The 16945-nt window shown below is 40.5% G+C and overlaps 1 protein-coding gene across 2 annotated transcripts; it reads left to right on the top strand.

Moving 5' to 3' along the window:
* Positions 1–1615: 1615 nt before the first annotated feature.
* On the top strand, positions 1616–16892 carry ace (angiotensin I converting enzyme (peptidyl-dipeptidase A) 1). 2 transcript variants are annotated; one of them, XM_085465851.1, is made up of 26 exons: positions 1616–1756; positions 1856–2091; positions 4832–5002; positions 5092–5179; positions 5999–6142; positions 6265–6456; positions 6842–6939; positions 7099–7268; positions 7354–7577; positions 7861–8005; positions 8275–8373; positions 9368–9490; positions 9591–9796; positions 9933–10069; positions 10416–10574; positions 10952–11039; positions 11204–11347; positions 12654–12845; positions 13250–13347; positions 13473–13645; positions 14262–14485; positions 14577–14721; positions 14822–14920; positions 15123–15245; positions 15405–15589; positions 16308–16892. In XM_085465851.1, the coding sequence occupies exons 1-26, from the start codon at positions 1732–1734 to the stop codon at positions 16508–16510; spliced, it is 3891 nt and encodes a 1296-aa protein (XP_085321977.1). In that variant the 5' UTR covers positions 1616–1731; the 3' UTR covers positions 16511–16892. The 2 variants fall into 2 exon arrangements, with proteins under 2 accessions (XP_085321977.1, XP_085321978.1); XM_085465852.1 differs by having other exon boundaries at positions 1617–2091.
* The last annotated feature ends 53 nt before the right edge of the window (positions 16893–16945 follow it).

Here is a 16945-nt window from a genome sequence, read left to right as displayed (position 1 = left end):
AAAACATGACTGTTAATGAGTGTCGGCTTATGTTCGTGCAGCTGTTAACTGTTAACATACCTGATTCATACCCCCATCCTCTCCACACCCTCTCACCCAGCATTACCTCTTTGGCTTCTTCAGCCTTGTGTCATGATCCTGTGTTTTGTCATTGTAGTTTTCAGTTTGGATTTTACATTTGCTTAAATTATGTTTTCATTTTGATCTTGTTAGTTATTAAGTTTTTCCTGCCCATCTGTTTCCCCCCCATGCCTAATCTGCATTTCTATGTTATCTCCCGTGTTTAGTCAGTTTTGTCTTTGTAGTTGCTTTTTTCTGTCAAGTTCATGTGTCTTTGTTTCAGTCTCAGTGTGCTGGTCACTTCCTGTTTTATTTTGATAGTCACGTGTGTGCAGTTAGATTATGTTCAGCTGTGTTCCCCAGGTGTTTCCTCTTTGCCACGATTCCCTTTTGTATATAGATAGTCTGTATCAATCTCTTTCTAGTGTCATAATCTCCTTCATCCCTCTACTGTGTGTTCTGTCAGTTTGTATTCCTGAGTTCCTGTTTTTGTCAGTCTCCTGCATGTTGGATCCTACCCCGTCTTCTTCACACAGCATTAAATGACACTTTGAAGGTCTAATAAAGGCAGTGAAAATACATGTATGTATGTATTGGGCTGTAAACAGGGTTAAGAATGCCAAACATAGTTTTTGTCTTGTTTCTTAGGTATTTATAAGCTGTAGATGATTTCACATTACTCTGCTCATTGAATGCTGTGTGTACTGTAATTTTATTCAAATGGCTTTGTCAGGGAATTACTGGGAAGTGAAATACTGTAGCAGCTTGGCTTGGGATGAAGAAAAACTCAGTGAATTTGGTTTGTCTACTCAATTATGGCAGGAACACGTGCACATGGTTCTTATTTTAGAGAAAAGAAATGTCTCAGAATATTTCCCCTTTACTGAATAAGCTTCCACTATTATGGTTTTGCACAAATTGCTCTGACGGTTGCTGTGCAACAGCCAGTGAAATAAGGCTTGTTACATGCTACATTATAGTGGGACTGTACACTTAACTGCAGTTGTGTCACATAGCCTGAGTGGTGTAAACATCCTCATTCTAGGTAATCTAAACAGTGGCGTTATGAATGTGTGGGAACCAAGAACATAATGATCATGATGCACACTGACCACAATATTCAACTGAAGTTGCTCACCATTTATTTGTTACTTGCTTCCTTTTTCTGCTGATCTCTCAGTCCTTTTCTCCAGAGTCCTGCCATCCCCCCACCCCCCAGCTTCATTCCCTTATCCCCTCTTTCATTTGCCCTGTCTTTATAACTCCCCCTCCTGACTGAGCTAAAGGAGGAAACTGAGAGCAAAGTATGTGGAGTCCCTCCCAGACACTCCACTGCTGGTTAGTGAGGAGCCACTGCCAAGCAGGCAGGCACACTGCACCAGTGTGTCATAGTCTGTATCTCATCTTGCTCTGTTACCGAAACTTCTGATCAGCCAGCCATCCAAATCCTCTCAGGCTGGTGAACAGAAACGGAAACAAGGGAAGGGAGAAAATTACAGAGGAAGGGGGTGTATGGGGTACTTTGTTCAGTGGTGTAAAGTAGTAAGAGGGAAGGCTGCAGGGAAATGTGGGCTGGGTTACACTGGCACTTAAAAAGAAGCTTGCGTTGACTCCTGTGCATTTCACCAGCAGCCAGGCTGGGAGGCAAAGAAGGGACGAGTGAAGGAGTGGATGAGACAACAGCTTCAGGGGGAAGGTGTACTCTCACTTCATTGAAGCAAGTGTATTTTTAGCCCTTCCACTCAACTACCTCACTTCACAGCTTTTTCTTCCACTGTGTCTTGGTGGGGGCTAGCCATGGGTACTGGTTTGGACAGGTTTCTGTGGTCAGTACTGCTGCTGCTGCCAGTCTTTGGGCAATCTGAGGCTCTGCCAGAAAGCTGGCTGCCTGGGGAATATTCAGACACCATCAGTGATGCACAAAGGTTCCTCAGTGACTACAACAGCACCGCCGAGGAGGTGTTTTTCCACAGTGTCTCTGCCAGCTGGAACTACAACACCAACATAACAGACCACAACTCAAAGCTTCAGGTAAGACATCTGCAGTCTCGAGCTCACAAGACAACTCGGTGGCCAACTCTTGCTCTCATGCTGATGTTTCATTGTCCACTGTACATCACTCTTGTCAGTACTAGCATCTTGTCACCAGAAATGCAGAGTTTTCTGGGGAACTCAGCTCTGCTTGACTTGGAGATTACTACTATTCATCTCTCTCCAGCATTGCATGCTCAGTTTCCTCCCAACGCAGCCAACTCTGCTTGCGCTTTACTGGAAAATAAATGAGATCTGAATGCCTGTGGTGTGAATGTCTTTAAAATATAATTCTAATGGGTCTCGCCTGCTCTTATGTTGGCCTTTTTTCTCGAGTAACTGTTTGCTTTATGATTCTTCTGCTTGAAGTATTTTGTCCTTATGGTAGCACTCTCTACTAAATGTAGTTTTGCACACACCAGTAGTCTTTATAGCCCGTTGTGGCAATATTTGCAGCCAGTAAAATGCCTTTTTAAAGCAATTTCAAAATGTGTTTCTTAGAAGGGAGCTGCGACACGTTAATATCAGATTGCAATTGTTCTAAAACTGCATGTTACCACAGGTTTGAGAGACAGTTGCATTAAAAGCTTAGGGACACGATAAAGCCAGTAAGGCAGCAGAAAAGTACAGTGAGACTGGAGTCAGAAACCAACAAAGCTGCTGCGGTGTGGAAAAATCACACCCATGAAATAGTCAAACATCCAAGTCCTGTTGGACAGCTGTTGAAACAGGAATTTGGTAAACTATCTAGGCTTTGAACACTACGTCCCTGACAAACACACACACAACAGGTGTCCCACACTGAACTCCTTGAACAGGGTCAATCTACAGAATGTGTTTTGTTCCGCAGCCTGCTTTTGTGATGGAAGGTGAAAGACAAGCAGCCTCGCACATGCTGCGCGTGAGCATATTTTCCTCCTCTGAGTTTTTTTTAAAGAAGGATCAAAGTGAATCTGAGCATAGAACTCCGTCTAATCTGGTAACCAGTCAGCTTGACAGAGACATTTTGCGATATGGGCTGCTCAGCGAATCTTGTGCAGTTAAATATTTTGAAAAGTTATATTTGCACACTGCTCGTTCACAAAAAGCAAATATGTGCATAAACACACTTTACTTGTCGCTTCAATGGATGCAAAGGTGATTGTCATTGCAAGTTAAACTTTTGTACGTGGAGAGGATCAAATAGGAAAAAAAGTTAGATATCAGCAGATGTCAAAATCAGAGGCTTTGGCATCCATTTCATTACAAACATACAGAGCTTCTTTTTTTCAATGCTACTTGTATGTGTTCATATTATAGAAAATGTTGCATAACTTAGTGCACATTTTTTTTGGACATTAGTGTTTTTTGAGATGCAGATGTTTTAAAAATATCTTTAAAAAATTGAAATGTAAAGTCTGTATTTCTGTAATCAGTTTAAATGCTAATAATAGGTGAGACAGCTCATTCCAAAAGGTAAAATTGAATTTAAATTTGTAAACTAATTTATTACTAGTAGAAAATATATAAATGTAGCAGAAATTGAGTGCAAGCTTACAGACAGAAAATGATTGCGAAAAATAGAGATTGAGAGGTAGAGCACAAAGATCAGAGTTAATGCTTCTCAGCCACACCATTTCTTTGTTTTTTTCCTTCTCCTGCAGCCTGTTATTTTAGGGAAGGCTGCTAAAGAAGCAGATAAGAAAGGCTTACAGAAGCTACTGTTCTGTCAGCATGTGTGAGGCGCAAATAATGGTTGCATCAATATGCGTGTGCAATTATTTTGTAATCTTTTTCATACTTATAGAAGCTAGTCTGATTTTCTCTACACCTACTACAAATAATAAAAAGCTGCAACACCATTAAAGGAATTCTTTACAAAAAAAATCAGAGGTGCATATAAGATGCACAGTTTATAGAGGAGCAAATGAGTGTTGAATGGCACAGCGGCCTTGAGTGCATCCATTCTTCTGAGGCTTATTGTTCATGATAGATTGTAAACATAAATATTTATTTATTTTATGTGGGAGTCACTTTTTAGTTCAGGCTCAGTAGTTTGACTGCGTATTTCAGTATGCCACTGTAGTTGTGCTGCTTGGGCAATACATTTTTTTCCGAGGACCCACACGAGAAACTGGGACTGTTATGGAGGGCCACACCGATAAGCCAGACTCAGTCCTACTGAGTTGGTGCAGCCCTCCACAACAGTCCCAGTTTCTCGTGTGGGTCCACGGAAAAATGAATTGCAGACTCATGATGCAAGATGAAGAAAGACACCCGCGTTGCATAAGATATGTTTTACACGGATGCTGGCAGTTACATTGCTTTGAAAGTGCACTCTGGTCTATAATAGGAGCTTGTAAAACTGATCCGTCCTTTCATTTTCTGGAGGATGACAGTCTTCACAAAAAACTGGCATGTGTTATAACAAGCTGATAATAAGAGTCCAACCCCGTATGACTTTGTGCCAACAGCTAGTTCCTACAGTACAGCTCAACAGAGACTTTCACCAAGTCTGAGTTTTCTCAAGTGTTCACTTATGCTCTTGACAGATATCAATAATTCAAATATTTACAAAAAAAAAAGAAAGGAAAAAAAAAGAATGATCCTGCACCTTTGGCTTTTTCATGGTTTAAAAAAACACATGCCATAAACATTATTGATAATTATTATTTATTGCTACCTCTTGAGAGACCTATCAATGCACTGTTTAAAATATTTAGTAGCCGTATCATTTACGTCTACCTTGTTTTGTCTTTAGGTAAGTGCATCTCTTGAAGAACAGGCATTCGTGGAGGCATGGGGGATCAAGGCTAAGCAGGTCTTCTCTTCTGGAGTTCTCGACACCCTTCCTGACCCTAAAGACAAAAAATTGATGGAAAAGATCATGCTACTCGGTGCTGCCAACCTTCTCCCGAAAGAAAGAGAGGAGGTTTGTCTGTCAGATATTTAACAAGTCGGTAACCATGTTTGTGACACTGCTAAACTCTTTTGTATCTTTTTAAAAAAAATTATCTACAGTATAACACCATTCTGAGCACCATGGACAATATTTATTCGACATCTAAGGTGCACCCACAGCCAAACATCAGCTGGAGTCTGGAACCTGGTGAGTTCACTATAATAAATGCTCAGTTTTGAAGATCAAACAAGACAAGCAAATGATATGATGCAAGAATTTTTAAGATGTTCAAGGCGAAACAAGGCAGTGTTAAAGAATATGAACAAGTCAACGATGCCCGGGGAAGAAAACACTTTTAAGCGATTAAGATCTTATCAGCTTTTAAAAGTAGCAGGATGGGGATATTCACTTCAGGGAGGTCTCCGGGGGAAGTGCTGTGGTTATTTTGAGTGAAAATCTAGAGAAAAAACACATGGGTAGCTTTTAACTTCAGCAGTGTTAATTGTGAACAATAGTCCTTTGTGCTTTGCTGGCAAAAACTTCATAAAGTAACAGTGAGGCAAGAGTGCAAAACCAATCAGTTCTGCTACAATTTTTTTGTTTGTATAAGTAAATGCGTTCATTAAGGTGCAGTCCCTGTTATTGGTTTCTTATTCTTGGAAATCATCCATCTTGGGTTACTCCATGATGCATTCCACTCAAAAAAAAACTACTGTCTCTATCATAACAAAAACTTCCAGGTGTCGCTTTTCCCTGCCATTTTCTGTGCAGCTCACCTCACCTTTTCCTAACCTTCATTTCCTCTCTCTGGGATTTTGAAGAAAATTGTTGGTTTAAGTAATTGTCAAAATAACACTGAGTTATCACAAGTCTTCCTGCTGTGATAACGCGAGCAGACAGAAATCTAACCACCAGCACATCACCATGTGTTCAGGAAAACCTGAAGCTTTTGAGTGTAATGCACCGGATTAGCATCTTCCTGATTGTAACACTTTTTCCACATCTTTTTGCATTTCTATTTTAAAGAGCTCACAAAGATCATGGCTAACTCCAGGAGCTACAAGACGCTGCTGTATGCCTGGGAGGGCTGGCACAATGCGTCAGGCGTGCCACTCAAACAGTACTATCCAAGCTTTGTGGGGCTCAGCAACAAAGCCTCGCGAGCTGATGGTAAGTACTCCTTTCTAGCTGTTGATATCGAGCAGGAGATTCCTAATGGAGGGAAGAAGAAGCAAAGCAGAGTGAGGACACAGAAGTAGAAATGACCACATTAACATTTTTGCCCTGTTCAGGATTTCAGGACACTGGAGATGACTGGCGCTCTTGGTATGAGACTGAAACTTTTAGGCAGGACTTGGAAGAAATCTACAAGACCATTGAGCCGCTCTACCTGAATCTGCATGCCTTTGTGCGCCGCCAGCTCTACAACCAGTATGGCCCCAAATACATCAACCTTAAAGGACCTATCCCTGCTCACTTGCTAGGTAAAATGCATGCAGTATCCATCCAATATGAGCTACATGTACATGCATGCATTACTTAGGAGTTGGTTGGCCAAAAAAATATAGCAAAAAATGAGAAAGGGCAGGGTGGTCTTTAATTTGTAATTTATTACGATGTATTTATTTTTAACATTAATGTCTTTAACATAAACAGTAATTTTTAATCATCTGTAGTAAACACATATGCCATGGCCAATATAAGATCAGAGAATTAGGATGCAGGCACACCATGGGAGTAGTATAATGCTCTTATCTCACTGCTGTGCATAAACATGCTGCAGCAGGCATTTCCTACAGTGCTTGTGAGTGGTCCACAACACAGTAAGTCAGAACTGTTGCTTAAGTGTGTTTTCCTCCTCACCCCCAGGAAATATGTGGGCCCAGACCTGGAACAACATTTATGATATGATGATCCCATTTCCTGACAAACCTAACATTGATGTGACTGATGAAATGGTCAGACAAGTAAGTAGGACGGGAAGCTTTTATGGAACTAGATTAGGTTAAAGGAGGAGGGGAAAGAACGTTCTCTGGTTCTTCCAGACCATCAAGCTTTCACTGCAATTCAAATAATTTTGTCAAACAGCATTAATTGCGACTAGCCTGATTGTTTCCACTTCGCAGGGCTATAACGCCACACACATGTTTCGTGTGGCCGAGGAGTTCTTCACCTCTCTGGGTTTGGAGAGGATGCCTGAGGAGTTCTGGGAGGGATCCATGCTGGTTAAGCCTCAGGGTCGAGAGGTGGTGTGCCACGCGTCTGCCTGGGACTTTTACAATCGCAAGGACTTCAGGTAAAATGAATTTTAGTTGTGCTTCACATATTTTTCATTGCTAATAAAACATAAAATTCTATTCACATTGCATTCCCTATTTAAGAATTAAGCAGTGCACCACAGTCACGATGGAACAGCTCTTCACTGTACACCATGAGATGGGACATATTCAGTATTACCTGCAGTACAAGGACAAGCCTATGGGCTTCCGCAGTGGAGCCAACCCTGGTTTTCACGAGGCTATCGGTGATGTTTTGTCCCTTTCGGTTTCTACGCCCAAGCATCTGGAAACCATTAATCTTCTGGAATCTGTGACATCTGACATCGGTAATAGCATGAACACAGAAATAAAACCTTTCCATACCACCAACATCCCTTCTGGTGGGCTTCAGTACCATAACTAAGAAGGCTTCCGTATAAGGGCATCTTTTAGAAGCAACACTGCAACACTGTGTAATTTATCCCCAAGACTCCAATACCAGAAGTGTAATAAAATCCCGATTTTTATACACTCAGACAACTGAGATGAATTCTTATATCAATATCTTTCTTATCCTATTTGTTTGTTTGTTTGTCTGGTTTTACTAAATGACGCTTTGTGTTTCTCTAGAAACTGACACCAACTACCTGCTAAAAATGGCTCTGGAGAAGATAGCCTTCCTTCCCTTTGGCTACCTTATTGACCTCTGGAGATGGGATGTCTTTAGTGGAAAGACCCCTCCGGAGCGTTACAATGCTGACTGGTGGTATCTCAGGTAGGAGGTTATGCATAGAAACTGTTGTACAAGTTAAAAGAATTGCTTGTGAAATATGTTTGGACAGAATGGTTTTCTTGATAAGCCTATAGTCGAGTAACAAAAGGCATCTTTGGGTGCTAGGCAACCAGCATAGACTCAAGAAAGTTAGTGCTTTATTCATCTTGGAGGGAAACGATTGCCAATTACAATGACTGACATGTGACAAACTGGTAATTATTAGAGCAGGGGTCTTGCTGGATTAACCTGTCTCTTATTTCTTTTAACAGAACAAAATATCAAGGCATCTGCCCACCCACCAGGCGTACAGAGGAGCACTTTGATGCTGGGGCAAAATACCACATCCCTGGGAACACGCCGTACATCAGGTAAGCATCCTGTGATGGAGACGATTGATTGGATTATTGATATTTTCAGGACAGCCATCTGTAAAGCACGATAGAGGCTCTGTCATGGTTTGGGGCTGGATTTCAGCCAGTCTGACAAGGAGATCTTGTCAGTATTATTGGAATTATGAAATCTTTAATCCACCGTGTAATATTATGTTAGATTTGCAATGACTTACATTTTCAGCATGACAGTGATCCCAAACACACTGCCAGTACATTAAAAGTGTACCGGGATAGAAAAAAACCACAACATGGAACAAGATCAGTCATGGATCGGCCTCCCCAGAGTCCGGACATGAACATTATTGAAGCAGAGTAGGATCATCTATACAGAGAACAGAACAAAAGGCGGCCAACATCCAAAAAGGAGCTTTGAATGTCTCTCAAGAAGAAGTTTGGAGAACTATTCCTGAAGACTTCTGTGTTCAGGCTGTGTTGAAGAATAAAGACGATCATATTAAATATTGACTTTCATTGTTCGAATCACACAAACTATGTTTTTGCCTTGTGTGCTGCATTTCCATGTGTGCAGACTTTGCACAGTACTGTATTAGTGCCTTAATAATAGGTATTGTGTGAAGGGCAACTCTGTGGCTGAAGTAAAGGCAGTGAACATGCAACAATGCCTGACAAGCTGAAAGTATGGTATTGTGTGCGGCACTTTCTTGCGGTTTTAAAACAATACTACGGGCCTACAATAGCAGGAAATGTAGCAGAAGCTGGGGTGGTATGAGAAAATCCTCTGACTCCATCTGGTTTCATTTAGGAGATGGAAATAAAAATCACAGACACAGTTACTTTAACAGAAAAAGATTGCAGAGCTTTCATATGTGTGGCCTCAAACACATAATTTACATAATTCGTATCCTCTAAATAGTCATTATTTTCTGTCATTTAATTTTTTTTTCTTTTACCTTGTTTGGTATACGACCTTCATTTGCAAAAGTTAAAGCTTTTCTTTTCCCCCCTGCAGATATTTTGTCAGTTTCATCCTTCAGTTCCAGTTTCATGAAAAACTTTGCGAAGCAGCCAAGCACACAGGTCCCTTGCACACATGTGACATCTACCGGTCTGCGGAGGCGGGAGCCATTTTAAAGTGAGCTGATTATACCTTCAAGTTAAATACCAGGATTATAATTAATGGCTTATGAAGGAAAAAATAAAGATGCAATGCAATTTCACTCTTATCCCTCCAGGAAAGTCCTTCAGGCCGGCTCATCTGAAAGCTGGCCAGTTGTGCTCCAGGATGCTATAGGCACTAATAAATTAAATGCCAGCTCACTCATGAAGTACTTTGAGCCAATTATTGAGTGGTTGAACAAGCAAAATGTGAATGAGACGTTGGGATGGCCAGACTTCAACTGGGTCCCACCTATGCCTGAAGGCTACCCAGAAGATATCGGTAAGTTACCGGATTGAGCACAACAAAGATTATTTACATCTTATAAATGTCATCACAAGTGGCAGCATTAGAAACATATGAAACATTAGTTCGGTGACTTATTTTTAACTGACTTTCTTTTTTCCTGTTTACACAGACAAGAACACAGATGAGCTTGATGCGCAGAAGCTTCTGGAAGAGTACAACAGTACAGCTGAGGTGGTATGGAATGCATACACTGAGGCCTCCTGGAAGTACAACACCGACATCAATGAAGCCAATAAGCAGGCAATGGTGAGGCCCACTGACCAACCAGCTCAAAGGAGATTACCTTAACCATGCTCAAGCACCAGCTCTGCTCATAGTTTTGCTGAATCAATAAAATGAATTTTCTTGATCAAACTGTGTCAATGAATCAATAACTGATTGAGTTAATGTGTCACTAATAAATGCATGTGTGCATGATTCTAATTACCTACACACTGGTCCATCCATCCATCTGTCCATCCATTTGTTGATCTGTCCGTCCATCCATCCATCCATCCATCCATCCATCCATCCATCCATCCATCCTGCTTTCATTGGCATATAATGAAAATTGTTTAATATAAAATAAATGCTATTCATTATTCTTCCTTAGCTTGAAAAGAACCTGGAGATGTCAGCACACACCTTGAAGTATGGACTGCAGGCCCGTCAATACGACACCACTGACTTCCAAGATGGCTCGGTCAAACGCATCATTAAAAAACTCAGTGACATCGAGAGGGCTGCGCTCCCCTCTGCAGAACTGGAAGAGGTGTGAAGGAAATTCCTGTGTGAGAGTATTCAGAGCTGCTTGCTTGATGTTTAAAACACCTCTAAGTGTTCCTCAACAATGATGGACATGCAAAAGGGAGGGAGAATATAAGCTACCGCAATCAGAGACTATACATGAAATATATTTAAAGGAATGTCTCTTTGTTTTGACCCCACTTGCACCAATGTGAATATGTTGGCATTGTTTTAGGAAGGTGCAAATAACCCTACTCTATTCTAAAAGAAATGCATTTATCTGATGAGGTCTTGGCTCCAGAGCAGCTGTAGAAATCTGTCAGATACATTTAATAAATGTCACAACCTGCTAATAATTTCACTTGGATCAAAAGTAGTTTTTTTTTTTTTTTACCTTTTTAGTACAATACGCTCCTGTCCAACATGGAGACCAAGTACAGCGTGGCTGAGGTCTGCAGAGAGAATAATGAATGCCTCCCTCTGGATCCAGGTATGACTATGGAAAAAATGCTGCAGATTGACTTCCAGATAAATAATGGCTTTTGGTAGCTGATACACGTGATAAGGCTAAATAGTACAATTATTATCACACTGCCTTAGAGAGTATACAGTGAGCAAAGTTTGCATGATGAAATATTTTAAAATCTGTTTCAGATCTCCAGAAGATCATGGCAGAGTCCAGGGATTACGATGAGCTGCTATTTGCCTGGAAAGGATGGCGAGATGCTGCTGGCAAAGTACTCCGTCAGGATTATAAGAGATATGTTGAACTGGCCAACAAAGCTGCCACACTAAATGGTATGACATTTAAATGTAATTTTACTCCTACTGTGAGATTCTTCATTAATCTGTCCTGCTGGAAAACTTTCAAAAGTTTGGCCTTGATGGAGACAGCAGTTATAGAACAGATTTTTTTCAGATGCATGGCAGTCAAAGTGTGGTTAATATAAATAAGTGGAGTCAAGGAACTGCTTTAGTCAGTCCATCATATTTATACTCACCAGATACTTTGTTAGGTTCCGAGTTCAACCCCCTTTTGCATTCAGAGCTGCCTCCTCGGCAGAGATTCAACAAAGTGCTAGAAACATTCCTCAGAGAGGCATTTCACCCAGAGAACTGCTGCTTTTATTCTCTATAAAACTCAGAGATGGTTGTGTGGGAAATATCCAGTAGGTCAGCAGTTTCATAAATACTACAACATTGAAAACTCACTCATATCACCTCTCTTCTTCATTTAGATGCTCAGTTTAAACTTAAACAGGCCGTCTTGATCATGTCTTTATGAACTGCTGCCATATTTCCCAGAGGAACCCACCCGAGGGATTAATAAAGTTCTATCTAATCTAATCTAATCTAATATGACTGGCTGATGTGATTAAGCGCTTGCATTAATGAGCAGCTGAACAAGTGTGTCTAACAAAGTGTGTGTGTACATATACAGTATCTCCAAAGTGACAGAGCTGTGTGTACACACAGGGTATTTGGCTGATGGTATATCTAAACAATGAGGACATATAAGGATTTGCAGTAAACTGTCGCACACAGATTCACATTTTATCAAGACCAGGAGTTAAATCATTTGCTCCACAGCACTTATCCTCAGCCAGAGTCCTAAGCTTCATCACACCCAAGGTTTTTCTTTTTCTTTACCTAAAAGTTTTAAAATTTTAAACAATTTGTCTTTTAAAATATTGTCCTGTCAGGTATTTTATCAAAGAGATTTTTCCATTTTGCAGTGACACAGCAGAATGTATTATCACACCAGGCGGCTGACGTTATATAGTAATAAAAACACACTTTATCTTATATAGAGTTTAGGATTACACATTACTTGTCAGTGTTTAGGAAATGAAGACCTAATAAAAAGATATCTGCTATACAGTCAGCAGATTTGAACTATATATACTGTTAATTATTTACTAAAAATTGTTGGATTATGCAACATGCTAGGTGAATGTTTTACTCTCAAATAAACAGCAGCCTTTTTCTGACACCCCAGTAATATGAAATAAATCACTTCTCCAAATCAAAACACTTTACATGATGATGTTTAAAGTATTCCTCTGATTAGTATTAAGGTGTTTCTCTCTGGCATTCTCTGTAGGTCACTCTGATAATGGAGCTTTCTGGCGTTCCCTGTATGAAACGCCTACCTTTGAAGAAGATCTGGAGACTCTGTGGAAGGAGCTGGAGCCACTCTATCTAAACTTGCATGCTTATGTTCGAAGGGGTCTATACAATAAGTATGGCTCCAACTATATCAACCTAAAGGGGCCTATTCCTGCTCATTTACTTGGTAAGTAATGCGATTTGACTGCACTCGAGGCTCTATGTGGACTTCAGATATTTAGTTTTTTTGATGATAGCAAGGTCACAGGACAGAACCACTTTTCAGCCAGCGTTTCACTTTGGAATCCCAAGTATTCTAACACTATAGACACAACTCTCCTTTTATGTCTGAGAGTAGCCCCTTCATATTCTGTCGTTGACTGTAGAAGCGTTTGGATTTAGCCAAGATTTAATTTGCTTTCAGGGGCATCAAGCGTGAGATTGTGTGTGACAGTTCCACATGGTCAGGGATTGGAGCGACTCACAGTCCTAAATCCCACTTGGTTAAACACTGGCACAGCCGATGACCTTCTACCTGACTTCTTAAGACTAAAAATATGGAACATGAGTACTGTTTTTTCTCTTTTTCAGGCAACATGTGGGCACAGACGTGGTCTGGCATAATGGATTTGGTCATACCCTACCCAGACGCTACACAGGTTGACGCCACCCCAGCCATGGTGCAGCAGGTGAATCGATGCATGAACCAGCCGTTGCTTTAAAGCCATTACTGCACACTTCCAAATCCAAGGAAGCATGCAGAAAACATATGCAAGCATCTTTTCTTACAGTCTTTCTCATTTCTCTCACTCAGGGATGGGATGCCATCAGAATGTTTCAGGAATCTGACAAATTTTTCACCTCACTTGGTTTGGAGCCAATGCCGCCGGAATTCTGGAACAAATCTATGCTGGAGAAGCCGTCTGATGGACGCCAGGTGGTGTGCCACGCCTCTGCGTGGGACTTCTATAACCGAAAAGACTTCAGGTTGAGCCTAACCTTTTTCCCCTTCAAGCTAGAATCAAGAGACACGTAGCAGCCTGGAAGCCTTACCAAAATCTTACAGAATATCAGTAAAATCTCAGAATCTTTATATGATACTTAACAAAGGCACTCCCTGAAGAAGCCTGATAATGAAATGGGATGGCATGTACGAAAAACTTTTATAGTCTTCTTCTTTTCACGCATGTTCAGCTAATGTAAGAGCCTCATTTGCTTTCTGTTCACTAATATGGTTGGTTTAGAATCAGCAACTGCCCTAACATGCTGCTCCACTGTGGCATCCACCTCAAATCTTCTCCAACCCTTGATCATTTCTAATATAATTTCCAAACTGTTGGAGATTATATTATATGTCTCCTTCCTGTTGGGCTGCCACAGTTTGTCCTCAAAGAAAAACTATTGGCTCTGAGAAGGCAAAGATAGGCATGGCTAAGTAAAAGGGTATTTTTGTATTACTTTGGATATTGTTTTAGCAGAACATATAAACTATATATGTTTACTATGTCTATTATTAGTATTATTTGTGTGAGGTGGAGTCATGAGTTTGTCTTTGAAACATTTTCATAATTTGCTCTAATGATTTCTTTGGTTGCTTCTCCAGGATCAAGCAGTGCACTGTTGTCACAATGGATGACCTGATCACCGTGCACCACGAGATGGGCCACATTCAGTATTTCCTGCAGTACAAAAACCAGCCCGTGTCCTTCCGTGACGGAGCCAACCCCGGCTTTCATGAGGCCATTGGAGATGTACTTGCCTTGTCTGTGTCGACACCCAAACATCTGCAGAGCATCGGCCTCCTGGACAAGGTTGAGAACAACTATGGTGAGTGATGTTTGCAACAAAAGCAAAATCTTTGAATGCATGTTGCTGTATTACAGCATATGATTTTGGCATTGATAAACACCTCATTTAGAGAGTGACATCAACTTCCTGATGAGCATTGCACTTGACAAGATTGCCTTCCTACCTTTCGGCTACCTGATGGACCAATGGAGGTGGAAGGTGTTTGATGGACGCATCCCACACACCGAGTACAATAAAGAATGGTGGAACCTCAGGTAAAGTTTATATCACAGAAATTGCATTTATTGCATTCATAGATGATGATTCACTAAGGAATTATAACAAGCATGCATGCCTCTTTTCTTTGTATTGCAGATTGAAGTACCAGGGATTGTGCCCACCTGTAACACGCACTGAGGAGGACTTTGACCCAGGTGCAAAGTTCCACATCCCAGCTAACGTTCCCTACGTCAGGTAAGGCTTTCTGATTCTCAAGAACAAACGCATGTGATATTTTATCACCGATAAGTGATAAATGATTCCATACTCATCACCTCATCATGATTGATAAGATAAATATGCTGTGGAACACAACACGATCTTACTATTGTGCAGTAGCACAACTGTACACTGAGCATAGTGCTGACCCTACTTTTTTTTTATCATCTTCAATCAGGTATTTTGTCAGCTTCGTCATCCAGTTTCAGTTCCACAAAGCTCTGTGTAATGCTGCCAAGCATAATGGACCTTTATACACTTGTGACATCTACCAATCCAAAGAAGCTGGAAAGCTCTTAGGGTTAGTACGCACACTTACACACACGCAAGTGGAGATGCTCATATGTATGCTATTTTTTTGTTTTCAGCACTGGCAGTTTAATTGTTTATCCGAGACATCCTTATTAGTTATCCTAGTCTTCTCTGACCTTCTCTCTAACCTTTCTATTGCTGTTTTCAGTGATGTAATGAAGCTGGGCTTCAGCAAGCCCTGGCCTGAGGCTATGGCTATGATCACTGGCGAGTCCAAAATGAGTGCCCAGCCACTCATGGAGTACTTCCAACCTCTCATTGAATGGCTTGAGAAGGAGAACAGCAAGAACAATGATGTTCGCGGGTGGCCAGATTACGACTGGAAGCCTTTTAGTATGTTAACAGAAACACATACATGTATTCACTCATCAAAACTTTGCTAATAAGTTTTCCATAGTCAAGGCCAAACGTTTCTGAACACCTACTCTGAAAAAAAAGAAACACACATGGGAATTCTTTGTGTGTGTGTTTCTCCTCTGCTGCAGCTGAAATGAATCTCCTACTCATTTTGTTTTACAATGCACACACTCTGACTGAATTGATAAAAACATTACTAAGAAAGTGAAAGAAAGGCCCTGGTAGGGATAGTGGAGAAAAGTGAACGCATCTCTTATTGGAGAGATTAAATTATGAAACCAATAACTAGATGCAAAACTAAATTAATTAGTATGGAAATGATTTTTAATGCTTTTTAAAAGTATTAATTTCATTATTATCTTTCATTATTATTATCTGAAACTAGTACCGACACAGAAATGTTGTTACACATGTGCATTGTTACTCACAGAACAACAGCAGTTTTCTAATTAAGACATATCAACCTGCGCCACCTCTTGGTATGAAGAGGAATAGCTCTTGTAAATACCTAGCTACTGCTGGGCCTCTTGTTGAAGCAGCTTTTACTGATCTCTGTAGATGGAAACGTTTCTTCCCCATTGCTTTCCAAAATAAGCACAAGAAGAAGCCATTTGAAAATAACTGCACACGTACCCTTTATGTTTTAATTGCTGAGTGAAAAACAACCATTTAAACATGTTTGTATCCCCAACAGGTGAATCTCCAACAGGTGAAGCTAAAACAGTGGATTTCCTGGGTTTAAATGTGAGCAGGTCGGCTGCCACAGTCGGCCAGTGGATCCTGTTGGCCCTCGGCATGCTGCTATTGGTGGTCACCATCCTTATGGCCTACATGTACAGGAAGGCAAGAAAGCCTGAAAAGTCCTTGTCTACTATGGAGCTGAAGCAAAAAGATTAGCCATGTTTGAAGACTGAACGACGAGAGTGAAGCCTGACTTACTGTAGCTGGCACAATACCAACCTCAATGTGAACATCAGTGTTTTTTGTGTACTGCACAACATCTGAACAAATTTGCTCCTCATGTTTTGTCTGCCTACCAAGTTTTGCATATTTATTGTATACACAAAAACACAAAATTCCTTACTTGCCTATGCAAAAGAACACATGCAATTTGTTTTTGTAATTTATTTGTAAGCTTTGATGTTAAAGAAGGAAGAGTTTTAAAATGAAAAAATGAAAATTTGTAAAGTCATTCATTGTGTAAGTGTTTCTGAATATTAGATTTTTTTCTAATAAGTTGAATCCTCAGCATTTCTACAATAAAGACATTAAATATTTATTCTGCCTCTGGAGACGTGACATGAATGAATTACAAAAGTTATTAAAAACAAT

Source organism: Copadichromis virginalis, linkage group LG8, assembly GCF_057382275.1.
Source record: "Copadichromis virginalis isolate Kocher_CV1m ecotype Utaka linkage group LG8, C_Virginalis_male_GT1.1, whole genome shotgun sequence".
NCBI lineage: Eukaryota > Metazoa > Chordata > Actinopteri > Cichliformes > Cichlidae > Copadichromis > Copadichromis virginalis.
The sequence above is the reverse complement of the archived record's forward strand: the minus strand, read 5'-3'. Positions and strand labels throughout refer to the sequence as shown.

Bases quoted from the DNA above. Each gene is read 5' to 3' on its own strand.
- ace (XM_085465851.1), top strand. From the start codon at position 1,732: ATGAGACAACAGCTTCAGGGGGAAG. The intron at 9,797-9,932 runs GTAAGTTACCGG...CTGTTTACACAG, and splicing joins AGGCTACCCAGAAGATATCG to ACAAGAACACAGATGAGCTT. The intron at 14,921-15,122 runs GTAAGGCTTTCT...ATCTTCAATCAG, and splicing joins GCTAACGTTCCCTACGTCAG to GTATTTTGTCAGCTTCGTCA.